General features: G+C 41.0%; 7 protein-coding genes across 9 annotated transcripts; 1 reads left to right on the top strand and 6 right to left on the bottom strand.

The window, feature by feature from the left end:
* Positions 1-2,211: 2,211 nt before the first annotated feature.
* Positions 2,212-6,692, bottom strand: LOC124342887 (protein shuttle craft-like). The gene is made up of 8 exons (XM_046796096.1): positions 6,515-6,692; positions 5,834-6,358; positions 5,061-5,758; positions 4,894-4,972; positions 3,934-4,819; positions 3,284-3,863; positions 2,749-3,209; positions 2,212-2,680 (listed from the first exon to the last, which is right to left on the bottom strand). The coding sequence occupies exons 2-8, from the start codon at positions 6,321-6,323 to the stop codon at positions 2,305-2,307; spliced, it is 3,570 nt and encodes a 1,189-aa protein (XP_046652052.1). The 5' UTR covers positions 6,324-6,358; positions 6,515-6,692; the 3' UTR covers positions 2,212-2,304.
* A 344-nt stretch (positions 6,693-7,036) lies between these two features.
* On the bottom strand, positions 7,037-7,666 carry LOC124327005 (ataxin-3-like protein). The gene has a single exon (XM_046785829.1). It carries the CDS (start codon positions 7,664-7,666, stop codon positions 7,037-7,039), a length of 630 nt encoding a protein of 209 aa, XP_046641785.1.
* Positions 7,667-8,888: 1,222 nt separating this feature from the next.
* Positions 8,889-9,930, bottom strand: LOC124343577. The gene is made up of 2 exons (XM_046796950.1): positions 9,816-9,930; positions 8,889-9,755 (listed from the first exon to the last, which is right to left on the bottom strand). Exon 2 carries the CDS (start codon positions 9,753-9,755, stop codon positions 8,967-8,969), a length of 789 nt encoding a protein of 262 aa, XP_046652906.1. The 5' UTR covers positions 9,816-9,930; the 3' UTR covers positions 8,889-8,966.
* A 1,331-nt stretch (positions 9,931-11,261) lies between these two features.
* Positions 11,262-12,896, bottom strand: LOC124343533 (alpha- and gamma-adaptin-binding protein p34-like). The gene is made up of 5 exons (XM_046796877.1): positions 12,678-12,896; positions 12,372-12,556; positions 12,080-12,206; positions 11,852-12,004; positions 11,262-11,786 (listed from the first exon to the last, which is right to left on the bottom strand). Exons 1-5 carry the CDS (start codon positions 12,742-12,744, stop codon positions 11,476-11,478), a joined length of 843 nt encoding a protein of 280 aa, XP_046652833.1. The 5' UTR covers positions 12,745-12,896; the 3' UTR covers positions 11,262-11,475.
* Positions 12,897-12,973: 77 nt separating this feature from the next.
* Positions 12,974-14,150, top strand: LOC124343744 (UPF0687 protein C20orf27 homolog). The gene is made up of 4 exons (XM_046797211.1): positions 12,974-13,169; positions 13,250-13,446; positions 13,608-13,785; positions 13,934-14,150. The coding sequence occupies exons 1-4, from the start codon at positions 13,154-13,156 to the stop codon at positions 14,032-14,034; spliced, it is 492 nt and encodes a 163-aa protein (XP_046653167.1). The 5' UTR covers positions 12,974-13,153; the 3' UTR covers positions 14,035-14,150.
* On the bottom strand, positions 14,070-23,995 carry LOC124342878 (mucin-5AC-like). Its single transcript, XM_046796085.1, has 17 exons — positions 23,882-23,995; positions 21,505-21,599; positions 21,346-21,422; positions 21,090-21,254; positions 20,736-20,851; positions 20,625-20,668; positions 20,375-20,557; positions 20,133-20,302; positions 19,845-20,063; positions 19,674-19,772; positions 19,435-19,594; positions 19,230-19,370; positions 18,987-19,159; positions 18,715-18,916; positions 18,462-18,651; positions 18,214-18,367; positions 14,070-17,116 (listed from the first exon to the last, which is right to left on the bottom strand). The coding sequence occupies exons 1-17, from the start codon at positions 23,967-23,969 to the stop codon at positions 14,374-14,376; spliced, it is 5,019 nt and encodes a 1,672-aa protein (XP_046652041.1). The 5' UTR covers positions 23,970-23,995; the 3' UTR covers positions 14,070-14,373.
* Positions 23,996-24,833: 838 nt separating this feature from the next.
* LOC124343517 (retinol-binding protein pinta-like) lies at positions 24,834-27,078 on the bottom strand. Of its 3 annotated transcripts, none has more exons than XM_046796849.1 (8): positions 26,804-27,078; positions 26,203-26,379; positions 25,965-26,124; positions 25,802-25,907; positions 25,573-25,725; positions 25,393-25,503; positions 25,225-25,333; positions 24,834-25,163 (listed from the first exon to the last, which is right to left on the bottom strand). In XM_046796849.1, the coding sequence occupies exons 2-8, from the start codon at positions 26,366-26,368 to the stop codon at positions 25,084-25,086; spliced, it is 885 nt and encodes a 294-aa protein (XP_046652805.1). In that variant the 5' UTR covers positions 26,369-26,379; positions 26,804-27,078; the 3' UTR covers positions 24,834-25,083. The 3 variants fall into 3 exon arrangements, with proteins under 3 accessions (XP_046652805.1, XP_046652823.1, XP_046652813.1); XM_046796867.1 differs by lacking the exon at positions 26,804-27,078 and adding an exon at positions 26,469-26,605; XM_046796857.1 differs by lacking the exon at positions 26,804-27,078 and adding an exon at positions 26,473-26,605.
* Positions 27,079-27,192: the final 114 nt, after the last annotated feature.

Genomic DNA, 27,192 nt, shown 5'->3' with positions numbered 1-27,192 from the left:
TTGTCAAATCACGCTCGTTGTCTAATGTTCAGTCACAAAACTCAACACAAGGATTTCTAAAGAGCAATTTCTCACAGAAAAAATCAGATGACATCATGGATTTTGTTGCTAATCAACACGGATGCGGACATCTGTTACTGGAAAACATGAGTATTACCCTTATACTACATTTTTACCCATTGACTGCCCAACTTTTACTGGTTAATTCTACCTAGCAATGTCTAAAAACTGAGCCAACTAATCAGAACGGAAAATTGGCCGTGTGGCCTGTTGTGCCAAAAGAGTTAGGAGATTTGTTTGAGTCCCTGGCCGGGGCTGTGTTTATCGATTCAGGCGAATCTAATGCTGTCTTATGGAAAGTTTTCTACCCTTTCCTGAAAGACGTCCTAGGTAAAATTATTTTCTCCTTAAAAAGTTCTTAGCTAACCTTCCTTACTTTCAGATAAAGTCTGTTTGGACCCAAGAACGATAACTCAAAAACTGAACTGCAAATTCCCCGGTTCCCATTTCAAGCAAGTTTAGGCTACTAAAGTATACTTAACATTAGATAAAAATCAAAATTTTTTAAATAGTTATCTAGGAAAAACGAGCTGCGGGTACCAGGTGGAGTTAAGCGTCATGAATAATTCGTTTTGGGGAGTAGACGCAGATTACGCTGCGGCCAAGAGAGCAGCTGCCAGTAGCGCTTTTCAATTTTTTAATGCAAGTATTCGAGAATTAATTATATTTACCAAAATTTTAATTTAATTTGTACTTGTATCAATCAGAACAAGAAACATACTCAGCCAGTACCAGGAAATGTATCGTAATCAACTCCCAACAGCAGTAGCAAGTCCCTCTACTTTACTCTTTAATTCCTCGACTTACTACCCTATACTTGCTTTTTCTACGAACAAAATCAAAACTTCTCAGTTTAGCACCAAAAGCTGAAAGAACCTGGTTCTTTAAAAAAAAATTACTTGTCGAGAGGCTATTGTCATCAATAAAATTGTTAAAACTCATTCCCAAAACCCTATGTTTCAATCAAGCGAAGGTATTAATAGAATGGGCGATCACGCGTGCACGCAATGGCGAATGAACGAGGCAGTCTGTCTGAGCCGAGATGACGCCCTGGTCATAGTGGTGGCGCTGTGTTTACGGAAACATACAACTAGCGCTAATGGTGGGTTGAAAGGGCTCCACTCTTTGTGCTGCCCTCCATCACTTTGTCCTGCCATTTAAAGCAAACTGCTTCTAAAGTTTCGAATTACGAATGCTATTATGGGATAATGCAACTCCAGTATACTATAAACTTCCGGTCTACGACCATTTTAAGACTTCGTAATGTACGCCATTTTTTTAACAGTAAGCAGGATGTACAACTGACGATGCATGCTTCAATAAGGGAAGAGTAAAATAAACACTAGTTAGGCCTACTTGTTTGAATTATCACTAAATCCTACTTCATGAGTCATTATTTATTTTTTTTAATGCCCAGGGTTGTGCGAATCCTAGTATCTAAGAAAATATTAAAATTAAATAAATCGTTAATCAATTGACAGATGTAGGGTTATTAGGTAATACAGCGTCTATATGAACAAATAGGAATGCCAAATGCGAATTCAATCGATTATTTGTAACACAGATAAAAACACAATGGTTTTACTTTATCAGTGCTTTATATTTCTTCGAATTCGTATTTTATTGGGAAAAAAATCAGGAAAAATGTTCTTTTAGGCGGTTAAGTTGCATAATTTGGCAACATTTTGAAATTCTACCTTTTATCTGTCAGCATTCACAAGCAGCAAAAAAAAAAAAAAAAAGAGTAGTGCAGAGTTACGAAGGGCTTTAGGGACGAAAATAATACTAGAGAATCGAAACCAAAATAATTGCTCTTTCTCCTAATCGAAATGTTTAACTAGGTAATTCATCAATTGTTTATCAACTGAAACTTAGTTGCGAAAGAAATATTTTTTTTTTGTACATTTCTAATCGAAATAGTCTCCCACGTCCTATTGTCTTCGTTCCACTCAGCCATTGGACCACGTTCAACAAATATTTCAGCTACAGCAGTAGGTTCTTTTTCCTTTGTAACTCAGCCGCCGATAGACTGCGAAATTTCCCATCAATTCTTCTCCTGGGCTGGAACGTGTTTCCGTAACTACTTCTCTTTTAATCAAACAGACATCTTGCGTTTGGTTTTTTTCGACGAATTTTTTCTTAACTAACACATCTCCAAGGAGCATTTTATTAGAATAATCTCAGAGAAAATTTACCAAACACCTGTGAATTTAGGGAACTCAAAATATAAAAAATGTAAGTTCCTTATGAAGTGAAATCAAAGTAATCAACCATCGGTGGCTTAGGATCTTGAGACTTGACCGGAGCAGGTGATTCGGGTGGATTCTTGAGTGTTGGAGTGCTTTTAACGACGTCAGACAGAGTTCTAAAGGGTGCAGCAGATCCAACACTTCCCCATGCATTCGGTGGTTGTTGCGACTGTTGAGGCACTGGTTGCTGCTGCTGCTGCTGTTGCGGACCTGAAGTCAGAACAACTAGCCCTGTCCCCCTTGGTGGTGCAGGCATCTTCCGCTGTCCCAACTCACGACGAGTAACATCCAAGATGCTGACAGCAGGCAAAAAAGACAATTCTCCAAAAGCTGTAGCAACGACGTTACGCTTGGGCTCATCATCGTAAGACCTATTAGAAAGAAAATGAATGTGATTAATTCAATTCTACAAGTGCAACATTTTGAAAAAAAATCTCACATCGATTCGCATCCAAAGAAAACGCAGTACTCGTGAATGAATTGGCGTTTGTCTCGATTCATTGAGTCAAATGAATGGCTACGGCTTTTCATTTTACCAATTGATTGCTTTGCCAATTGAACAAGCTCGGTCAATTTATCATGTACCATTTGGACAAAGCGCGGGTCTTTCTTGGCCCATTCTTTAAGCAAATCAGGATAAGGAGGAGCCCCCGGCTTCGGATTAGGATTCTTGATTTGCAATGCAAGGGCCAGACGTCGATTTCTATCCACAAGGGCACATTCTTCGTTGCATTCGAGACTCTTGGTCTTATTAGCCGCACTTTTGCCCAATAAATCTTTAAGATCCACACACTCGCCGGATTGCAACTGTGCCATTTTAGAGGCCAACAGTCCGGTTGCCATTTTCCTGTAAGAAAGCTCGTTTTCTTCACAAGAAACAGTAGCAGTACGTTGGCCACACTGTATACATAAATTTTGTTAAAATAAGTAGGAAATTATAAATAATAATAAAATAAAAAGGATTTTGAGTATACCTGACACTGAACCTTGACTTTCTCTCGACAAGATGTTCCTGGGCAAATTCCTTCGTGACATGGTAAACCACAAGAATGATCACAGTCGGTTCTCTGAACTGGACAAGGTTGCGTGCAAGTAGAAGGACATGGACCAGGGTGGCAAGTGACTGGACAGGTGTGTTTGCCGCACTTCATAGGACGCCCACAAGCTTTTCCACAACTTACTTCGGTCAAATGGCACGGGATATTTTTCCTTTTCTCGTGTTTCCCATAACAAAATTTTTCGCATAATGTAGTACACGGCGGACACCCATTAGCGTCTGGATGGCAATTATGTGATGGAGGATGGCCACATGCACGTACTCTTGTACATGTTTTATTGCAATCGGGTGGGCGTGTTCCGCAAGGCACAGGTGGATACATCACCTGGGTTCCACAGTGGCACCTAAGTTCGTCGAAAGAAACTCGGTAGCAACGATTGCAGTTACCGGCATGACATAAAGCTTCGCATCGATCGAGACCACAGCTGAGGGTACGGCCACAAACCAGGGGGCAAATGTGCTCCTTATCAATGCAGCACACTTGAGTGCACTTATGCCTAAAAGAAATAATGTGAATATATTAATAACATTGATGCAGCGAAAAAATTGAAGGAAAAACATCATTACCGTCCACATTGACGCTTTTTGTTGCAGCGTCGTTCACACAATACTTCTCCTATTTCGCTTAATTTCTTGCAAGGAAATTTTTTCTCGTTTCGTCCACATCGGCAGCGTAAATCTGTTGACAGTGTACAAGGCGGACAAGGACCTCCATGACAAGGGACTGCGCAAGTATGCGGGTTCTCAGAAGGGCCACAAAACATGACCTTGCCACACACTTTTCCACAAACGGGAATGGGATCTGTACAAATCTTGCGTTCGGCAACTCCCTTGGTCTTGTAAATTTGTTTCAACTGAACTTTGCCGCATGGACAAGTAGTGATTGTAGATACTTCAAGCTGGCAAGCTCCACAGTCGCCGGAATGACACGTTTGTTGGCATTCGTGTCTTCCGCAGCTCAGCTTTTTCTTGCAAACTAGTTCGCAGGAGAACTTCTCTTCTTCCGGGTGATCGATTGAGCACGGCAATTCCCTGGTGCTCTGACCGCAAAAGCAAACTTGTTGAACAGTAAGCTGACATGGATCGCAAGGGCCAATATGACATGCTTCTTGACAGGTATGTAGCTTACAGGAAAGCTGCTTGGCACATGGCTCCCCACATAGCAATGCATCTGCTGAGCCACATTTAACCAACTGCGAGGATTTACCACACGGACATTTACGTTGAGTCTGCGCCGTACAAACAGGACAAGGCCCAGGATGGCATAAAAGAGTGCAAGAATGAGTGCAGCTAACACCATCTCCCAGCGCTTTGCCACAGACTTCGCCACACGAATGAGGAGTTTCACGTCTGTTCCATTCAGGATCTTTTCTCTTTGAACAGTAACACAAGTATGAACTTGGAAGAGATGTACTGACTGATTGGCATCCTGGGCAACGCCAATGTCCACTCTCTATACAATACGAAAAAAATAATAATCAAAACATAGAAATATAATTTAGAAAAAAAAAAAAAAAAAACTCGTACCGTCTTGAGATGTACGAGACCAACGTCGCACACATCCGAGATGAAAAGCATGGAAACACTGGCTGCAATTCCAGATTGGCTGGATAAAAGATAATTGTGAAACAAAAAAAACAACATTATAATGAAATTCATGCTATAAAACAATTACTCATAAAGGCTTTGAATACCTGGACCGGTTTGACTGACTCACAGCAAACCATGCATTCATAAGTGCCACTAGTCAGCTGTGTGGTCAAACGTTCACGTTGAGTGGCTGTGTCAGCCATGACCTCGCTGGCTTTCTGTTTCTGAACAGAAAGCCCTTTTTTAAAGCCTTCAGATCGCCAATTGTGAGAATCATAAGTTCGAGTTGGTTTACTGAAAACGACTTGATCTCTGTTGCTTGAAGTAGAAGCCCTAGCTGGCTCATCTGACTTGAACCGATCTCGTGAAGCATAACTTCCACTGCTTTCATCTCTATAAAATTTTTCTTGAGATCCGTAAGCTCCACTTCTTTCATCCCGTCGATATCTGTCTTGGGAATTTCTGTTTCCATTACTGCCTTCATATTGCCCTTCAAAGGTTGGACGGCCTTTGTATCTAGTGTACTCTTTTCGAATATTTTCATATGGTTGATGCTCCAGATTAGAAGTAGCAGTAGAAACGGATGGTGACTCAAACGACGAAGTGGCATAAGAATCGGCCACTGTTTCAGAATTTTCACTTTGCTCAGAATGGTTTTTGTACTGAGGATTTCTGAATGGTTGCTTCTTGGGTGCTCTGTTTTGTTTTGGTCTGGTTGATATTCCTCTTTCTGAATAGGTGTTTTGCTGTTGATTAAATTCTCTAACATTGTCTGTACTTCTGTTGTACACTTGTGACAAATCTGTAGAAAAATTTGAGAAAATTACTAACTGACCGCACAAACTTACAATATTCATTTCAGAATCCCTTAACTTACCAATTCTCAATAAATCTTGAGAAGTTCCAGACTGAATCTCACTCAGATTTGCAACTTGTGTCTGTTGTAATCGATCATTTTGAGAGAACTGATTCCTACTTTGCGTGTTCAAGGGTTGGTTTTGAACATAATTTGAATCATTCCTTAAACTATAGCCTTGTCGCTGATTATCTCCTGAAAACTGATGGTTGCCTTGAGATTGTCCCCTGAAGACATTTCTGGATGGTCCCGAAAAATCTCTTCCTCTTCTAGGCTTTGGTGCACTTGAAGGAACAGAACCATCATGAGCTGATGTAATGGCAACTGCTTCTTGAGAGTGCTGTCCTTCATTGAAAATCTGCCCATTGACTGAAGTAGAGATGTTATCAGGAAATTCAGGCCTTCTGTTGTTTCCTCTTGGATGTGGTCTACTTCTATATCTGCCACTGTAAGCTCCTCTTGAGAAATCACCATTCAAACCACCATTTCCATTAGCATTGTGGGAAGCCATATCAGGCTGGAGAGGAGAATTTTGGCCTGAATAGCCTGCAAACAATTTTGGAAAACTAAAGGTTTACTTAAGTCTCATTTCACATTTAATAATATGTGAAAGTTGCAAGATAAGATAACATACTTTGGCAGAATAGATCTAGTGAATCAAAGACAATAGGTACTTGATAAGAACAAAAAGTGTTGAAATACCTCTGAAATAGTTATATACTCATGGTGCAATACCAGCTTCTACAATTGCATCTATAATGATCCAATAATTCGTAATCTAATCTCTCTGGACACTTTTGTTTCCCGAACCAAACTTACTCACTTGAGTCGACGACGGAACCCAGCTGTTAGAGGTACGTCTGCTAACCAACACTTCCGTATAGTCGGTATAGAACAGTGGCGGATGCTGAGTTGCACGATTTCACAATTTTGTCTAGATCATCTTTGATAAATTGTACCAGATCATGACCAGATTGTACCAGACTACCAGGTACCAGCAGAGCCTATAGAATACTATTAGTCTATTACGTATTACGCATTACTACGTATTCTATAACCCTGATCTTGAGTAAAAAAAAAACTTATTAAGTAAAAAGGAATGACTAGATATTTCATTTAAAGTTTATTTAATTTCTCTTCACACAAAGACTTATCAATTAATGATGCAAGAGCAAGACATCTCTCTTCCGTTAACGTCGCTGTCGGCTGTCCTTCATCGCTTTGCTAATTTAGTAGATTGTGTATATAAGAAAGAAGTTGACTCAATTTACTTTCCGATTCTTCCGTTGTCTTATTGCGATCATTATCGTCTTCGTCTCCATAACCTTCCTCGCTGGAATACTGTGGAATTCGGTTCATTACCATGCGTTCTAGATTTCCATTCACTATGAAAATCCCTGTGAAATCCTCAATCGATTCTTTTGTAGCGAAAAGAGAAAGTTGAATCCCGTCGTGATGGACTTCTTCAGGACCCGGGTAGAGAGAGTTCAGATTGAACCATCTCGTCCCAAACTTGCGTAGCGTGAACCAGTGGTTATTTTTGTGACACAGAAAAGCTTGTTCATTACAAGTGCACTGGCGTGATGAGATGGCTCTAGGATTGGAACTATTTAGCGGTATCAATTCCAGCTGGAAGTAAGATAGGGCGACTGTGATGACCTGGATTGAATAGTTGCCAGTTGGATCGAAATTGCTCCAAGAATTATAATCATCAGCAATACCGTGGCCTTCAGTTGACGGAGATTCGATAAGTGCCATCTCCTGACTGTCCAATTCATATCCAATATTGGCCAAAACAGTAGCTGTGAAGTAAGCCCCTTGCAAAAGGCTGTTGATGGCGTGAAGGGCGCACATATTCCCACCCATTTGCCTTTCGTGATAAATAACGGGGCGTGTTGAGATTCTCCTATTCATGACAAATTTCGTAAGGTCTCTTCCTACGTTCATTCTCAGTCTGGACAAGTCGATCAAAGAAGTTATCAAAATTCGTGATTTGGTTTAGCTACTGGAATGTTCCTTATATGCCTTAGACGCATGTTGCATGGATGAGCAAATCCATTTTCCCATGGTAAATGTCTAAAAGCTTAAAAAGCTAAATATTTTAAAATTACATTATGATGTTTTTCTTAAACTTCAGATTTTTGCATGTCTTGTTCACTCAGTAAAAATGATCCAAACATTACGTAATAGGTGTTACGTACCTTTCGCATTCGTCCTCCATTGCACGCAAGCATGTTCGCTAGTGCATAGTCAAGTCAGGGGCATGGAGAGAATGGCTCCTCTCCATACCCCTTCTTTTTCATGGAGGCATAGGGAGGTCTCTCCGACGGTGGCGCCATCTAGGCTCTCGCGGCATATGGACATACCAAGAAACCTTTTAGTAAAAAAAGCGGACAACCCCTTATGGGAAATTTAACATGGAGACTGGAAACCATCTCTTCATGCCCCTGTCTGTGTGCTGTGCCCATGTCCCCATGATTCGAGCAGATCCGAGTTAAAAATTAAAAACATCATTTAATATGAGTCTAAATAATAATAATTTTAATAGTATAATAGTTAGTAGGTTCATGTCTGTTTAGATCATTAGTAATCCCTTGCCAAGGATTACTGGTGCACTTTGAATGTTGCGTTTATCTTGATGAAGAGGATTCCAGTTTTGGAATGTTGATAAGATTTTAGGTGAAGTTTTAGAAATGCATTTTCTTGTCAAGATTCGGTTGTCAGTTGTCACCCACCCAGTCCTACGAACGTAAGGATTTGCAACATTTTGATTTGGTAATTTTATTGTACATTTTGATTTGGTAATTTTTGTTTACAATATTACTCGCAACTCGCTTTCATCGCCATATCAAATTCTGCATCGTCAGCTGCAACTGCTGATTGCTGGTCAATAATTGGCAAACATTTTAATGTTTTACAATGATCGCTAATCGATTTCAAGATCTTAACAGATGAAGAGTTAGCCAGTTAGGGCTTAGGAATGAATAGGATTCACTAGATAGATGGCGCAATTATTGCAAAAAGCGGACTACGAAAATATTTGCTATAAGTAAATAAAAGAAGACAAAAGACATGCAAATAAACAACTTTTATTATTTGGGTTTTTAGTTTACATTATATGCACAATTGGTAAATATTGGGAACGAGAAAAATTTCATTTCTTGACTTTAAGTGATCCGCAAACATACTGCTCGCAATTTTCCGCCTTTGCAAACACGTCGTAGGACGCCTTGATCGATTCCGGAACGAAAGACTCGACAGCCACAGCCACCGAATGGGCAGTATCTGAGAAAGATTTAGACATGGAACCGACTTCACACAGAAGACGCTGGATGCATTCTTGAGAGCGCATAGCGGCAAAAACAACTTTCGTTAGTCGCTCAACTTGGGCCAGGCTCATCGACGGAAGCCCGGAAGAAGAAGCATCTGCTTCACGACGTTTACGTTGGCTCCAATTTTGATCATTTTGTGGAATTTGCGGTCCACCACCGTATCCTCCAGATCCAGGACCAGCGTAAAAGCCTTGTGGTCCATTGTACGGCGGGACGGTCGTCGTCGGCATGCCAGTCGTGAAGAATGGCGTCGTTTGCTGCAAGATTGGCGCCTCCGTCGCGGCACCGAAAAATGGGATGTTCCCGGCGTAAGCTCCACCACTGATCAGATACTTGATGACGAAGATCAGAGGAATCGCTATCGGTAGAACTATCGCCAACGGAAGAGCAATCATCGCCTTCTTCAGCAACTTCGTCAGGCCAGACTCGCCGATATTCTCTTCCACCAGCAGACTATCGGGCATCACCATCATCGGCGTCAACCGGACGGATTCAGGAGCTGAAGCATAAACAGGTCCAGCAGGAGCAGCATAAGGGGCTTGTGTGACACCGTAGACGACGGGAGGAGCGATAGAGCTGGTATAAACCATCGGGGCGATAGTGGTAGCCATCTGTAAACAGGAATTAACAAATAGAAATAAAAATAAATTTTGATAAAACATTTGAATTACCTTTGGACGACTGACGTTCTTAGACGACTTTGCAAGAAGAGACGAGCCGAAGATCTGAGCCAAAAATTGGATATTTCACACCTAGTTATATAGGGGTTGCCACTTGAAAATGAAACGCTTTAGGGTGAAATAGTGCGACAGATTGCGTCACTCAAGGACGCCCTTGAAACAATTGCCGCCATTATCTCTTAATATCAACCCTTACTCCATCTCCACTAATACTAAAATTTTGATAAAGGAATTTCGCGCTCGGAAACTCACTCGGGAAACTCGATGGTCGCCATTTTGTCGTCTGCAACCGTCGTTGTCGTGGGTTTGACATTTGACAGCCATTCTTGCGTAATTGACAGTATTCCCGGACTAAACGGAACAGCGACCGTCCCATGGTTAAGGAATTAAGCGTGCAATCGATGAGACTTTTGATGCAGAGGAATTATATACCGCGAGCTTTACTAGATTATGAGAACCGCTTCGAGAAGTAAAACCGTTTCTACATTAATTAAGTTTGCGACTAAGCTCATCCAGAGCTGAAACTCCGGATTTCAGGGTTGATAAATCTAGTAAGAAATATGTTAGTTGTTAGTACAATAAAATAGCTCTAGTTTTTTGTAACACAAAATCTCATTTTCTAAGTTTTCACTCGAAGAGAAGCTACACTTCTCATCATAGACTTCCTATAGAGTGCTGATCTGATCTCTTAAGTATTGTGACTTCGGGAGTGTCATTTCATGAGAGGGATTCATTTTGTCTTAACAACGATCATGTCTGGACCACGCAAATCTTGTGCGTAAACCGTAGACCAGTCTAACGTGGAAAGCTTAACTCCATTACTAAAAAGGGGAGCCAACTCGTGGGAATAGTCTCAGGCATGGTTTTTCGTGAAAAGTAATATCGTGGAATTGTCTCATCTCCCCCCCCCCCCCCTCCAGAGAGTTGAGAGATTTGAGAGATCACCACAGCAGAATTAGATGAGAAAACATTTCTTTATTTCATTGTGATTCAGACGGCGATACAGACGAATAGTGTCGAATTACAACTACAAAAAAATTCTTTGAGCCATTTTAATGTCCCCATTTTAATAACCCGAAATGAATGTTTTCATGTATACATCTGTCAATAGGATATTTTGGTAGTAAGTCCTACTTACATTACAGCACCTGATGGATCTGGATGGATCTTACCGGGGTCTCCCAAGTCACGATTAAAAAAAAAAAAAAGCTCGACAATAAGTATCGTAAATAAAATATTTCTCAATCAATTTGCTTGATATTTAATGCAATGACCATTCACGAGGCACGAGTAGATACATGTAAAACGTTAGGACAAATCTATTTATTTAAGTGTATGAAAACAGAAACAGCTACGTAGAAAGCTGAAATTTCTATTTCGCCATATATTTATGAACAAATTTTGTCGCTTCCGCAAATTAAAATGAAACGTAAAAGATTTAACAATAATCACCCATGTCTATTCTTCGTTCGTGAGGAATATAAAACCAAACTGTAAACACAGACAGATCAAAGCAGCTTTTTCGTATTGGATTCAGCTAGTTTTACTTTGGGATTTCATAAACGGGGTAGGACTAGGAAAAATTAAATAATACATAACAAAATCCTTTCCCAACTCTTTCCCAAAGAAAAAAAAAGTGTTGGATTAGTTTTTAACCTTCATCTTCAGACGAATCAAGCCCTTCAATTTCCTCTGGGCTTCCTTCTATAGCTTGCCAAAATGCCATGGTCATTTTTTCAGCATAAGCCTTCCGATCGGCCCCTTGAAGAGTGCTGGCTTGACTTTTCATCAGCGACATGGCTTGGAAAAGTTCCTCAAAAGAATCGATCCCTTCGCTAATTTGACGGTCAACTATCAGGTTCGTTCCTGATTTCTCTTCGAATGACGAATGGTCCAATTTTTGTTCAGGGTCTTCTCCTGACAACAAACGACTCAAATGATCCATTCGACTCTTTTCACCACCTGCTCAAATAAAATTGTTGAATAATCAAATTTATCGTCTTGAATTAAATAAAAATTTAATTTACTTTTTAATTCTAAGTTTGGCCATGAGTGAGCATGAAGAGCTTGAATGATCCTGTCAGTTCCCAAAGTTTCTGGAAAATCGTCATCTGGATCTGGTTTTTCAAGAGGATCAAGCTCAACTAATTCAAATCCATGGCGAATACACCATTGCTGTGCTGGAAAAAAAAATTAATCACGCAAATTTTTATATTATATGCGAAATTTATATTAATGTGTGATTTTCATTATACCGCTAATTTTGGAGGTGTGTTTAGAATTTTCATCGGTCGAGCACTGATCACAGACAAGTATTTTAACTCCTAAATCAAATTCATTTAGGAATGGAATCCATTCTTCTGCTTTTTTCAAGCCATTTTCCTTATTAAAATAAGCATAAACTAAAAATTCATGGTAGCAAGTTGTTACAATGTACAAGTTAAATGAGAAATCATGCATTCATGATCACTACATGACTACAAGCAAGTGCTGTGAGTTCATTATTTTGTAAATATTTGTTATATTGTTCATAGATGTTTTCCTTACCTCTAGACTGTTGAAAAAGATTATGGAAGCATTTACATTTTCAGAGAAGTCTTCATCAACAACCATTTTTGTAGTCATTTGGCAAAAATGAATTGATGCATCATAATATTTGTTACTGATATCCCACTGATAGAAGGAAAACCCTTTTTCGTCCTCCTTAACTGATGGTAGATGACCCATTATTCCTATTAAAGTAAAAAACCACATGTACTCTTATGAGTCTTTTGGCAATGCGTATTAGCTAGAAAAAATTACTAACATAAGGACGTAAAACGATACAAACTAGCGCTAAACCACCATATGTACCTTTAATAACATCTTCTGGATTTTTGCTATCCACTCCAATCACGAGACAGATCGGTAGATTGTTCATATCAAAATAGCTGTACGTTTAAAAAGAAGTGCGTTAACTAGAACAATAATTGTTATTTGTTTTTGTTAATAGCTATAAAATATTCGACAGTAGCGAGCAGCCTACGATTGGTGATACTGAATACAACATTTATGACAGATAGAGACAATCGCTCCTAGCAGACGAATTTTTAGCTAGTAAATTGTCTTCGCCATCTATAGGAAGGAAAGAAAAGCTTTCATGACAACAACAATAATGCATGTAACAAAATAATAAAAAAACAAGGGGTAACTGCTAACTGGATTGAGTGGACGGGGATTATTCTTGGTTCATTTTCATTTCATCAACATCAAATTGAGAAGTATGCCGTTTGGTTTTGAAATTGGAAAAGTGTTGTAGCCAGGACATCTAATAAACATTTAAACCAAAAATGGCAGAAGCGGGAGGTACCGACTCTGCGATTCTGAAAGGACAATAAACCCTTAATAACTAATGTTTTTCATTCATGTCAATTGTTTTCATTCAGAACATCATGTGAAATTTAATGAAGAACATGACAACTATAACAAACAAAACTCTATTAATATCCAGAAAATATCACAGTGGAAATTTCAAGTTCATCTTGGATTTTTGAAATTAAATAACACATATGAAATCGTCATTGATGTAGGCCCAATACTTGAAAGTCCTCAGTCACCAGACAACACAGCATGGATCTCAAATGTAACTATTAATCCTGTTTTATTTCTTAGTATTTGCTTTTCAATTTTTCCCCCACCTTAAACAAATCTATTTTTTTAAGAAAATCACATTGAAGCATGTATAACCATATTTTCCTATCTGTTTCAGAATTTGATATCATTTATCTTTTTAAAATTTGTCAGGATTGCTCTGCAGGTGCCTACACCAGCATCAAATCCTGTGAAAATTCAAACAACAAAGTTAATTTACACTTAATATTGAAAGCAGCGAAACCCAAGTTAATGAATGAGGCAATCAAATTGTACAGTTCTGCTGATCCTACTGTTCATATTGAAATTGTTCTCCTGGCCAGAGTTTTAGGTAAGCATATTCAAACAGTTATTTATAGCACTTAACTAAACATACTTTCTAGTATGTGCAATTCTATTGCATGATGCATTAAGAAGTTCTAGAAAAAATTTTATTCAATCCATTCCATTGTCACTTGGTTTAATTTACTCAAATCTAGGTAAGGGCCAAGGAACGCCGATGCTTAAAGACGGAATCCACTTGGTCGGAGTAGAGCTTGATGAAGAATCGGAAGCCTCCGATTGGCAAGGATTTGATTGAGTTGGGATCAAGGAATTAGTGTTGAAAAGAACCAAAAGATGTAACCGAAATGTATTTCATTCTGCGTAATGTGAACATAATGGATAATGGATGAAAAACAAAAAGAATTCAATTTACATTTATGTACAATATTCTTTCTTTAAAATACTGATCAGATTCAACATCATTGCCTTTTTTTGAATTCTTTATCTTTTTTCACTTTCAAAAGGAACAAACCTTAAAAGAGAATTTTGGTGGAATAAAAGGTGTGGCATGGCTGTCAAAATGGGTACAAATGCGAAAAAGATTAAGAATTGATTTTGTAAACGAATTATAACATACATCGTTGGACCTATTTGTTCATCGTTTAGGATTGGATTTGCTTTTTGCCGAAATTGCAGATGCGCTTTTATTACTACTAGCGCTGACGATAGGCCCTTTCAAAGCGTTGGATGTATCGAATTTTTGCTGCATGGACAGGACATGCGACGATGAGTTATTTTTTCCACAGGAAGCTGTGGTTGTGCCGCCAGGACTAGAAGTGCTGTTACTGGAACCAATTGACGTCGTTGGTTTACTCGAGCTCACGGTGGTCGTGACATTAGAGTTTGCGGCTGAACGCAAAGTCGATCCAGTAGTAGTAGTAGAAGGTTTCGCTATCTTAGGGACACCGGCACCACTTTTGACAGGTGCCCCAGGGGTCTTGATGGCTAGAGGCGATGCAGTAGTTATCTTCGAATTGGGTGATTTTGACTTTGCCGCAGCTGTGACAGGTTGGTGAGCACCAGGTTTGGCGGAAATGGTTTCCTTATCTGACGACATAAGTCGTTTGCTGCCATTCACAACAGAAGGTTTCCCAGTCGCCGTGCTTCCAGTAGTCGAAGGCTCCGTGACATTATTGGCAAGTTTCGAAGTCAATGGTAATTTACCGATTGGTGGCTGCAGTGGAAGGGGCGCAGGGGTACTACCAACACGACCAACTGGTTCAGCAAGCGTCGTTGAGGGAGCTATTGGTTTGGTTACGGAAATCAGATTGTCTTTTGGTTGGGTTGCACCACTGGTCGTAACCGGAACGGATGGTGTGGAACTCAATGGTTTAGTAGTCGAAACACCGGTACTGGGCAAAGAGGCACTAGTGACAGGATTGTTCGATTCAGTAGTGTTGGTAGTCGCAGCAGTAGAAGCGCCAGTGCCAAGGTAGCGACCACGCGAAGGCATTGATGACGAGTATGGTTTATAACCTTGGGTTGAAGTCGTTGGCGCAGAGCTGACCGTGGTGGTAGACGGTGTCGACTTGACTGGTACAGTTGGGCTGTTATTAGACGTGATGGATTTTAAAAGTCCACTTTTAACTGGCGCAACTGCCGTCGTTTTGACTGCGGTAGGGGCAGCAATCGGCTTCGGCGGCTCAGGGAGTGTCGATGCTTTATTTTTCATGGTGACTGAGTATACATCGGTATTTTTCTTTTTTAGCTCGCAAACAATTTCCGACAGCAAGCCATCAGAATTACTGGTCGTTGTGCTACCTGCTTCGTCTCGATCCGTCGATACTTTGTCTCTGGGTAAATCTTCGATACTGGCATAAATGGCGTCTTCTTCCGACTGGTTGACCCTAGAGCAGTCGTCATAGGGATAGTCGTTCTCGATAATCGGACTGGGAACTAATGTTAGACTGGGCGGATTCGGTGGAGGAGAAGTTGGCCTAGTGAAAGGCATACTAAGAGGTCTCTTGGCTCTCATTGAACCGAACTGCGGTATGTTGGGGCGGCTGGTAACGCCTCGAAGGCGCATACTTTCCGACCGTTCGACGATGGGAGCCAATTTAACGCCATCCACTTTGTCTCCCTTTTCATCATCTTCGGCAAAGTGGACTTTGTTGGCCTTTGGCAATCTTGGCAGAGTGCTGCTGGTTCCTAGTTTAGATGTCGGCGATGTTGGCGATGTCACGGTAGGAATGGGTAACGGGAGTGACGGAACTGAAGAGCCCGGCGGCGCAGGAGCTGGTCTGACGGGAACAACTTTCGATGGCAGTTCAATGGTGTTCTGCAAAATCGGGTTGGAGATCTCCAAACCACGTAAACTTTCACGATTTATCTTGGTAGCCTTGATGCTTTGATTACGTGGCAAAGTGCTACTGCTAGTCTCACTTTCAGAGATGCTGATGGTATCTGGAACGGTTCCTGCATCCGGGGTGCTGGCCGCTGTTTGAGTGGGATTTGCTTTGAACAGAGACGCCACCTTTTGTTGCAACGTCGATGTGCTATTCGGCTGGGTAGGTGCAGAGGGTGGAATCGGCTGAGGTGGGGTAGGTTCCGCCCGATTGAAAATCGCTTTGACATTGTAAGTGTTTGGAGTTGACAGGGGGCGGCCTTTAGGCGGTAGTTCTGGTTTCCCAGTGGCTTTGGTTATAGATTCACTCGACGAGACTGGAACGATCGTTTTAGCGATTATGATTTCCGTGTGACCCAAAGTAGGAACGGTGGATGCTGGCTTTTGAGTTGGAGGACTTGTGGGTGCCTTGTGAAGTGGCGTTGACGAAACGGGAGCCGCCGGGGCCGGTCGAACAGGAAGCGTAGCAGCGGCAGTGGTGATTTTATTGCTAATGGCCGCTCCGTTGGAAAAGAAGTTGGCACGAGCAGCAACGACACCAGCAGTTTTGTTCGTTTCTTCCTTGGAAACTATCGGCGCTGGATGGACATGGGTGTCGGCTGAATCCGCGCTGTCAAAACTATCGAAACTCGAATCCACGTTCTCAGTAAGTGGAGAAAGGGTCACTCCATGGTATTGGCCGACGAGATTGTGGGCTAAAGAGGTGGACGGCGGCCGAGAAGCTGAGACAGTAACGGCTGGGGGATTTGAACCGTTGCCAATGCCTCCCAGTTTGTTTGGGCGGATTGGCATTGGCCGAGAAATTTCAACTTTGACACCGTTACTCCGAGCTGCTGGCTCATCCGAAGGTACTCGACTGCTCGAGTTCTTGTTATTCCACCAACTAATGGGACAAAATAACCGTCCACGGAATGGAATCCGCCGCGATGGTGAAGAAGTCGTTGAGCTGTTGGAGCTACTTGGCGGCTGGGTGAAATCTGGACTGCAGCGTGTTCTGTAAGGCGGAAAAGGCAAGAAAAAGACAAAAAGCGTAAGCACGTCACGAAAGCAATTTACAAAGCTCTACAACACTTACATCGCTGACGGATATAAAAGCGTATAAAATGAATCTATTTTAAAGCAGTTCTTAATTCAAAACTTATCAGTTATCAAAGATAATTTAATAATTAAACCCTCGTAAATTACCAAGGAAAAATGAATCAAATGAAGCTTGGATTTGCAACGATTATAATAATAATAGAATAAGATTGTAAGGCGCTTAGATATACTAAAAATGGCTAAATTGGTCGATTCGCAAGTAACTTGGCAAATAGCTTCGAGAAATCAATTCTTGATCGATTTCTATAAAGACAGCGGCAGCTTTGCTAGCGGCTTTTGCTTCAGTTCAAGAGAATCTGGAAATGGTATCTGAGCAACGACAGACGGAGGGGGGATGGGGAATGAGATTCTCTCTGGGTAGGAAAAAAAAGGATCTTGTGATTTTATTCTTGGGGTAGAGACAAACTCATTTCGGACGAAGCTGTGGCAACTGTTGGTTCAACTGCCGGAGAACTAACGCTAGCTCCTGAATGGGATCCTCCTTCACTAGCACTGCGCTTGAATGAAGGGATTTTTAAATGGACTTGATCTTTAACCCAATTACGAAAGTCTCTTTTCGGCTTTGGGGAGCCGGGGTCGTTTACTCGGCGAGGGAATTTCGGAGAAGCCGACGCACTTCGCACTTCCGGCGTACTAACCGGTGAAATGTCAATGTGCTCAGTGATGAGTCGCTCGGAAGCCACGCCAAACGATTTCACTTTCACTTTGGGAGTCGATTGGACTGTAATCACTTCGACACGAACGTCTCGACTTTTTTCTTTCTTAACTTTCTTTTCTTTGGCGCCTTGTGATGGATCATCAGCATTTTGTAATCGCTCCTCAGCTCGCCTGGGGTAGTGAATATGTGGCCTTTGCTTTTCTATCGAAACACTATCTATCGATTCGCAGCCGGCTGCAGGTGGTGGACAGTAGGGCGACGGTTGCGCGGCTGTCTTTAGCCAACGATGAACGAGTTTTCGGATTTTTCCCATGACGGAAGAAATGAATACGTACGGCAATGACAATTTGGGTCCGCCCATGATTTTGGCCCACAACTGCATTCTCTGGTGACGATCACGACAGCAATACCAGCAGCAGAATGCCAATGCCAAAAAGGGAAATATTCCAAGGAAGATGATGAACATGGCCACCACAAAACCATTTCGAACTGCAGATTTAAAAAAACGAAAAAAACAAACAAACAATTCATCATTGTAAAATACGTCAAGACTTTTGATTAAGACAGATTAAAATTCTCTTACCGTTGGGATCAGAAGCAGGTCCACCATCTTCGCTGCCACCGACACCGAAATGTTGGCAAAAGGGTGGATCAAAACCGGCTTTGCAGTGGCATTTGCCCAGGTTGTTGCACTCGCCATTCATACCGCATTTGTGTGGACAGCCGGCTTTTATAACTGATGACACAGCAACACAGCGCTGGTCAACACACATCTGCCGGAGAGGGATAACGTTGAATTTCAAACGTCCTTCAAACACCCACACCAGATAACGTACCTTATTGTGGCCACACCTGGCGCCGTTGGGAACCAAACCGGGATCAACATCTTGCAGACCCAGATCAACATTGGCCGTACGACATGGAATAATTTTTCCATCGACGTTGAAAAACGAATGAGATAAAACAGCAACCGATTCCATTCCAAATTCCAGCCTCTCGTTCAAGTGCGAGCAGTGCAATAATCCACAATGAGTATTCCTTGAAAAGATCAATCAAAAAGTGTAAATAAAATTTAAAGAATTGGATCATTGAAAGAAAGGAAACGTACTCGTCGAGGCATTTGGTGAAGGTGTCGTTAACCTTGAGGTACCCACAGTTTCCCGTTTTGTTGCCATGTGTGTTTTGATCGTAACATTTTGCGTCGGATCCCTTGCCGGAAGGTCCCCACAGCAGTCGACATTGATCGGAATGAGTACGGCAAGATCCCTCGTAACAGTAGGCCTTAGGATTATCAAAACAAATTCAAATCATTAACAAAATGGGGAAAAAAGCTGATTTTAAAAAGGCATACTTTTTCTTGGCCACATAAAGTGCCGTCCAACTTGTGGAGATCGGCTGGGCAATATTCACTTTTACCAGTACAGTATTCTGGGAGGTCACATTCCTGGAGAGATGAACGACACGCAGTGCCTGCATTTTTCACGCGACAAGTCTAAATAAACAAACAAACTTTTAATATTTATCGCCAAACAGATTCAGATGCAAAAACGAACTACCGCAGTATCGCAACAGTCACCAGTTGCGCAAGTGGCGTTGACGTGCAATTTGCATGTCAGTGGATTGCAGCAAGGGTTGTCGCAACGTCCGGGTAACCCACAATCGCACTCTTCACCCTCTTCAACAAACATATTGCCACATTCTGGACTTTTGAACAAACTATAAAAAAAATTACAAATTTTAATATTTTTCCGGTTTTTTTTTTCGCTTTCTTTTTTTTGAATATTTCATCACAGACCTCGCTGGCTTGTTGCGCAAGCAGTAATCCATCCCGTGCTCAAACGCCAATGCCAAATTTTCTAAACTGCACGAACTCCAGTGGGTGGGACTTATTGCACTGAATTAGGTTGAAATACATTTTCAGTTATATTTTAAATCATTGAAAATAAAAAGGATTAATATGACTAACCTAGAAGACGCAGCCATGATGCATTTGTCATCTGGGCAATGACAGAGGGAGTCATTATCGTGCTCCATACCAAAGTTATGACCCATCTCGTGAGCCACTGTTGTGGCAACCAAACCGACCGTCGGGCTGTGATCCATCGCCACTCCACCGGAAAATTCGTAAGTGCACATGGGACCCTTCAAGGCCTTACCCACCACTCCTCCTTGAAACTGAATGCCACTGCAACAAAAAAACAAATTGGCAATGATTAAATTTGAATCAGCAAATTTTTTAAAAATTATAAATTACGTCAGTAGCTGGGCGTTATCGTTGGGATGCTCCTTGGACAACCGGACGCGTCGGTAATGGAGAAAATTTGTCAGCGTTTCATCACCCTTAACGGAAATTTGAATTTCGTCTTTTTCTGACCAGACGACGATGCCGACCAAGGCCACAAAGATGTTGAGAGGCGCGTACAGCTGCAAATGACAGTCAAACACGTTAAAAGCAATTCCAACTGATTGAGCTGACGAATAAAAAGTTGTTTTTACCGCGTTGACGATGTTGGCAATATCTTTGCATCGCCTGAAGACTCGATTGAGGTCCTTGTCCTGACTTTCGTAACTTTTATTATCGACAACCAGCACTAGCTCGACGTAACGAGATCGGCTATTTGCTTTGAACGGACCACTGACTGCTGGGGTGTCGGACGGCAAATTCGTTTGGCGCCTAACCTGCAAATGTCAACACATTACGTTAATTGACGTCCCAGCGACTTGTCTTTGAGAATGACATTCTTACCCTCGAATGGCTGTGACTAGAATGGGGCAAAGCGGAATGTGTTCCTACAACCAAATAACAAAATCAATGAATATTGAGCTGCAAATAATTTAATAAAATTCGAAAACTTACCGCAAGAGAAGTTGGCGGTCAAATCAGAATGCTTCATTAAAATATGTTCATCGTCCAGCGACGAACCACTCTGTGGTTCTACATAATTGAGTTCTTTGCCATCAAATATCACACCTCTGTTTGAATAGTGAAAAAGCAACAATTAGTTTGGAATCAATCACGATTTTAAGTCCAACAAAGTTATCGTCTAACACGATTTCCGGCTCAGTAAACTCAAAAGCTTAAATCACTCAATCGTGTAGAGAGTTGAAAAGGAACTGTAAATAAATAGGGGCTGTTTGTGTTGAAGCTTGCGCCAACAGACGAGAGAGAGGGGAGCATAAAAGTGGGTCTCTTTCTAGTTTGGATATTTACCTTAATCCAGCACATGTCGACAGAGCTACCCACGACTGAGGAACGTGTCGAATTCGCCCTTGGTACTGGCACAGCTGGGCTTCCTTAGCCGTGCCATTGGATGCCTTAGTAACTTGCTCACCATTCTCGTGGTACTTTTCAAAGTAACCATCGGGGAGCAAATCTCTGGAGACGATGAAAGACACACGAGCAAATAAACAAAATTGCATTTCAAACGAGTTTCAAATGTAGGGTGGTCTGTTCCGAGTCAACTGACCTATTTAATCGAAGGTCCAGAATATACGAGTCATTATCTAGAGAATAGGTGATTGATAAATCATTTACGTGGCCGTCCTGTGGGAGGAGAAAATTCAACAATTTTAAAATTGAGAAAAAAAAAGAATTGGGCGGAAATTAAAATAGAAGGGGCGTTTACCTGACGGTGGGTGTTTTGAAGTTGTCGCTTTTCCCGGACATGATAGACAAACGGCCTGAATGTGTACTGGCGTGCAAACTGGGACTCGGTCCGCCCTGTTGAAATCCCCAAAAGAGTAATTAGTTTATAACACCTCATAGGCACCAATAGGGGAGAGAGGACGTCTCCAAATAGGACCGATTGGGAATTTGAAAAACGAGAGCCTAAGTGGGGCACTACATTAAACGACACACACACACACACACACAGCCATGCGCACATACACACACGTCTGTTAAACGAGCGACAAGTCCACCGGAAACCACAATAGATGGTGGCTTACTGCTCCGCCTTTATTTTAAAGGCAAAACCTCCAGCTGTTGGTTTTCTTTCGATGGGAAACAAAAAGAGAAAGAGAATTCCGACCCGCCACCAGCATAATTTATTTAACGGAAACAATCCGCTTCTCCCTCGCCACTCGTCTTGTATTACGCAAACAAAAAAAGTCTCGTGATTTATCCCTTAAGCGCTACTCTGGAACAAAACAAAAAAATAGGGCCTTTCTCAACCATGTCCATTACGCCTGATCTATAATGGATTTTAAGTTACTCCGCCGGATCAGCCAGCGTGTCTCTGCTGGTGAAGGTTGTCCACCACCACCAACGTCCTTCTTTTCCGCTTTAACGTTCCAACGCTTGCGGACATGATTCGTATCGCCTCCAGGACGGAAATAGAAGACAATGTCTACAATTGCTCGGCAGTAGGGAAACAAAAATGAAAGCCTTTGAAAATTCTTCAATGTTTTCGTTACTGAGCGACTAGCTAAAAGCTAAAATGAGAAACAAAAGAAACCTTGTATTTACGTAACCACCCTCTCTCTCTCTCCGATAACCATGTAGGTGTATACTATGAGCATCTGTTCCGAAAGACGGATGAGAATGCGAGGGTAGGGGGTTCGCTAAAATAAACTTGTGTTCTGGCATAACGATTTTCAACCCTTGACGGGCGCACGCAACGAGTTTAAAAAACCATAAAACCCCCCTCTACACACACACACACACGCGCGCGCGTTCTCCGCACCTTTTCGTTCATCTCCCCCCGTTAAGTTTCATAATGCGGAAGAGTGTGTGTGCCTGTCAGTTGTGACCAAAAAGAGATGAGATAACATCGTTCCCGGAGGCAGCTGACGGGATAAATAAATACGGAGTAACCCAAAAAAGGCAAGATAAAACGAGCTGAATGATTTGGAGCATTCGAAACGGTCGGAAAGGAACGAAACAACAAAACAAAACGTGTTTTGGGGACGTTTCATTAAAAAGTGGAATCTGTTCCAATTCCTATGCGCACTGTATCAATGTCCACTTTGTTCCAATGAGGGCAAAGAACTGGAAGTTGGCGTCGAGCCCAAAATCGGCCTAAAAACTTCCGTCACGGACCCACTCCGCCTTTATCCTCCCAAAGTCATTTGGGCTTTCCGTGTCGTTGCTTCTCTAATATCTTTTGTGACGACTCCCACGCAGAAACTCATCGCACCCCACTCGCAAGAGATCCCAGGGTATATACTATACGTATACTTGCCTTTTCTCAGAGTATCAAGGCATATTTTAACCGGGATGAATATGACTAACAAAAGCTGACGTTGCATCTACCAGTGAACAGGGCCTGAAACATAAGACGCATACAGTCGGCAGCGGGAGGTCGTAAGTCCCAAAGCAATTGCCTCGAAGCGAGAGAGGCTCTTCCAGTCCGTAGGAGGATAACATAACGATTCTTGATTCATTCCTGGAAGTTACCGCGATCTTTACTCCCGAGTGGAACTGCACACAATTACAGTTACTGATGCGACTCGTACCGTCGATTTTCATGCAAACAAGTCTGGGCCTTCGGAAATCAATAGCTCAAAGTCTCGTAGAGCGTCGGCGGCTGGACGAGAATGGCAAGGCCAGCGTCGTGCGTCCTGAAATTCAATAACAAAGCCGTTGCGTCCTCCGGCTAACGTTCGTGTCTGAATGACCGGCAATTGCAAAACCCCCTCAAGGTGTGTATGTGTATGTTTATGACTCACACTCGTGACTACTGAGGGACGTACGAGAGCATTAACGAATGCGACCAACCGTTATCTGACGCTCGAAATGCAAGGGAAACACACTCTTTTTTTCTTTCTTTTTCAATGCAAAACAAAAAGCTGTGCAGAGGACGACGAAGCTGAAGAACAGCATTTCCTGAATTGGAAAAATCCCCAATAAGAAAAACACTACGAAGGCCATCGCCCTCTAGTTCACGGTTCACTCAAACGTCAGACGACTCGCGAATCAATTTGGTTTCGTCGCAGACAAAGTGACAAGGGTGTCAAGTGTGGGGTCGAAATTCGCGAAATGATTAGAGAAAATTCACTCACCTGAATTTGGAGAAAACTGAGATGAACTAATGCACAATTGACAAGTTGCAAGACAGAGGAGATATACACACACCCATCGTATCGCCATATTTACTTCACTACTAAAGTTGTCTGCTACGTTGCCTACTCGTAAAAATATTCCTGTCGGCGAACTGCCGAACTCGCGCCGGCCCCTCGTCCATTCCATCCCACCTCCTTTGTTGAAAGTGGGCGGTTCTTGTCGGAATTCTTTACCTGAAAACTCTTGTTCTCAAATTCCTTGACCGAGGAAAAGAATAAAGGCATTGAAGGGGGAAAAGGTACAAACCAGAACCATGCCAAAACGATGACGAGACGAACGCTCATCACATGTAATTTCATTTCGCCATCGTATAATTAGAAGGTATAACTCATTAAAAAAAAACAGCAACTTTTTGGTAAATATACTTACCCTTCTGATTAAAATTGGTAGGCTACACTTGTTTACAGTCCTAGTCGTCATCCGGATCCTGCCTCTTAAATTAACAAAAAAAAAATAATAATAAAAAGAAAAAACGCGTTGGCTTGTTAGTATAAACGCGTTGGCTTGTTGCGGGGCAAAGAATTCTTTGGTCACTCAAAGTCCGTTGTTTTATTATTCTGATTCACCAGGAAGTCTTGTGTTGAATTCCCGGATAACGATTACCAGTTTGTGTTGATGACACTGTAAAAAAAAAAAAAAGGAATATCTGGTTCGGGCGTTGACTTAAGAACATTAAGAGGAATTTTTTGAAGGGCAATCTAGTGTCGTGGCGCAACCATCATTTTGGTTTAGAGCGACGATACGAGTTGTCTTCTTTTCGTGAAAGAGACCTCAATCTCATCTCTTTTGACCTCGTCTACATTTTTTACATGGGCATGTTGGTGGATTTCGATCAATTTGGGGAATGAGAGCCTCCCCCTAAGAAAAAACATTATGAAAAAAATATATATATAATGTTTTTAAATCGTGTAGTCGTATTACGAACGAAAGCCATGACAAAACGCAATAAAGAAACATCGGGTATTTTTCAAGCAATTTCAAAGACACACAGAATCATACTAAAAAAAAAAACCCTGATTTCTCCCCCGCATGATATCTTATACCAAATGCACAATATATATTTGGAACACTGGTAGCAGTAAGAGTAATGTAGATAATAAATTGTCTTAATGGAATCGAATCAAAACATACGGTCAAACATTCAGAATGGAGAAAAAGGTCCGTGCTTTTCTGGGTTCATGAACCAGTCTCTGTTCGATATGACACGTTCTTTCCACTCATCTAAATAATTCAAATAAAATTCATTCGAATTCTCAATACACCATACGAAAGGGAAACCTACTTGATATAGATTCAACTGAGAGTCCGCGACCGCCGTATTCTGGTGGCAAAATATCACAAGGAATGAGGGAAACGAGAACTTTTTTGACATCACCTCGATGTAAATGCAACTTTGAAAAGAAAAATCAAATTAATCAATATACTAATCACAATTAGCAGTTTTTCTTACTCGACGGCGCAACTTTTCTTTCATGAATGTTTTGAAAATGTTCATTATAACATGAACGTTCAAGGGAGTATTAATGTAATGCATTGCTTTGGTGCGAATTGGATTCACATCCTGAATATTTGAAAATTTATAAATGTAATTTCACCACGAAAAGACGATTATGAATAATTAATTAAATACCTGCCATGAATTCACTGCTTTACGAATCATCGAAGGTGTCATTTGCATCGCATGACCCATTCCAACCCCTTTCAAATCCACAATACAAACCACACCCGTGACAGATATGGCTTCGTCATCACGGCACAAAAGTTCTACAACCATGTTCATTATCTAAAATTATTTAAAGAGAAACTTGTAGCTATTAGTTACAATTTATAAATTGTCTTAGTTAAATTTAAACCCATACTTTGAGTACATCATCTTGCTTGTGTTTATAAGGATCATGGATACTTGCTCGAATCACAATAACCTTCCTTCCTTCATCATCACGTCCTGGTAAAGGCAGGATTGTTCTAAAGATATACAATGAAATATGATTGATAGAGTGCAACAATTCACTAGCCTTTTACCCAAGATTCAGAAGCTCCATGAGTTCTGGGAGTAAAGGGTCCCTGTTTGAGTACCATTCAGTTACTTTAGAACGGAAACTGTAAAAGGTTTCAATTCGAACCTTTGTTTTGTTTGAATCAAATTTGCAGCCACGGAGAAACCAACGTATTGATAAATCATCTAAATTGAAAATTTACAAAGTACAGGTAATAAAAAATTGAGAACTAAACAAAAAAATTCACAGATGAAAACATTTACCTAAATTGGAGTAATCATTGATTTGAGTTGGAATCCACTCTTTTATAAGAATCAAACTCTCTTCTCTAATGTTATCAGTTTCACCAAGCTCTTCTTTCGCTTTGATCAATAACTCTTCACTTAGTTCTGAAGTTCTCCTCATTTCTGTGATTAATTCCTTCTCCATTTTCAACAAACCTTCTCACCAAACAGAAGAAATCAAATTAAGTGAAACTGATCGAAATGACTGAATTTATACACAAATTTACAAAAAAGGGATTGACAACCTACATATCTGTAGCCTACATGACAGCCACAAGCTCAGCTTGATAAAACAAATCAAAGGTCAATAATCAAAAATAAAAATAGAAAATAGGGATAACACAAACTCTTGTCTGGCAATCAAAAATCCAGCTGGCAACTGCTGTGAAATAAATTCTTTAATAAAATAATGATCATAAACAAGTGTAAAATAAAAAATTTCAAGCAGATTTGCTGAGACAATCCGAGTAAAAATTCATTCAATTTCTAATATGGATCTTACTAGAGTTAACTGACTTATTACAAATCAAATTTAGGCTATTAAACGGAATTATTTTAATTATTACAAAGTAATGCTCACTTTATGAAGTCACCACCGTGACCATTTGTAACAAGATATGTTTACGTGGTGAAACATGGGAATGGAAAAATCGGGCAGGAAATTGGTGCCGAACGACAACGTAATATCTCGTAGTAATATTGCGGCTGCAGTTGTCTATACGGCTGAATTATATTATGACGCACTCAAGGTTAGTGGGAAAGGAAAAGGAGAACTGATTGTGATTGAAGCATAGTAACTGTGATTTTTTTAAAGGAAGAAATAAAAATTTCCATACTGGAGTTGTAAACAAATCATACAGCGTTGCCCTTTGAATATTTAACGAAAAATAACGCCACTTTTCCGACTTCATTTCAATCAATTATAATTTTTAAAAAGGTTTTCCTGTAATCTAATATGTCATATGACAA

This window comes from Daphnia pulicaria, chromosome 1 (genome assembly GCF_021234035.1).
Source record: "Daphnia pulicaria isolate SC F1-1A chromosome 1, SC_F0-13Bv2, whole genome shotgun sequence".
Taxonomy (NCBI): domain Eukaryota; kingdom Metazoa; phylum Arthropoda; class Branchiopoda; order Diplostraca; family Daphniidae; genus Daphnia; species Daphnia pulicaria.
This window is presented reverse-complemented; position numbering and strand designations above follow the sequence as displayed.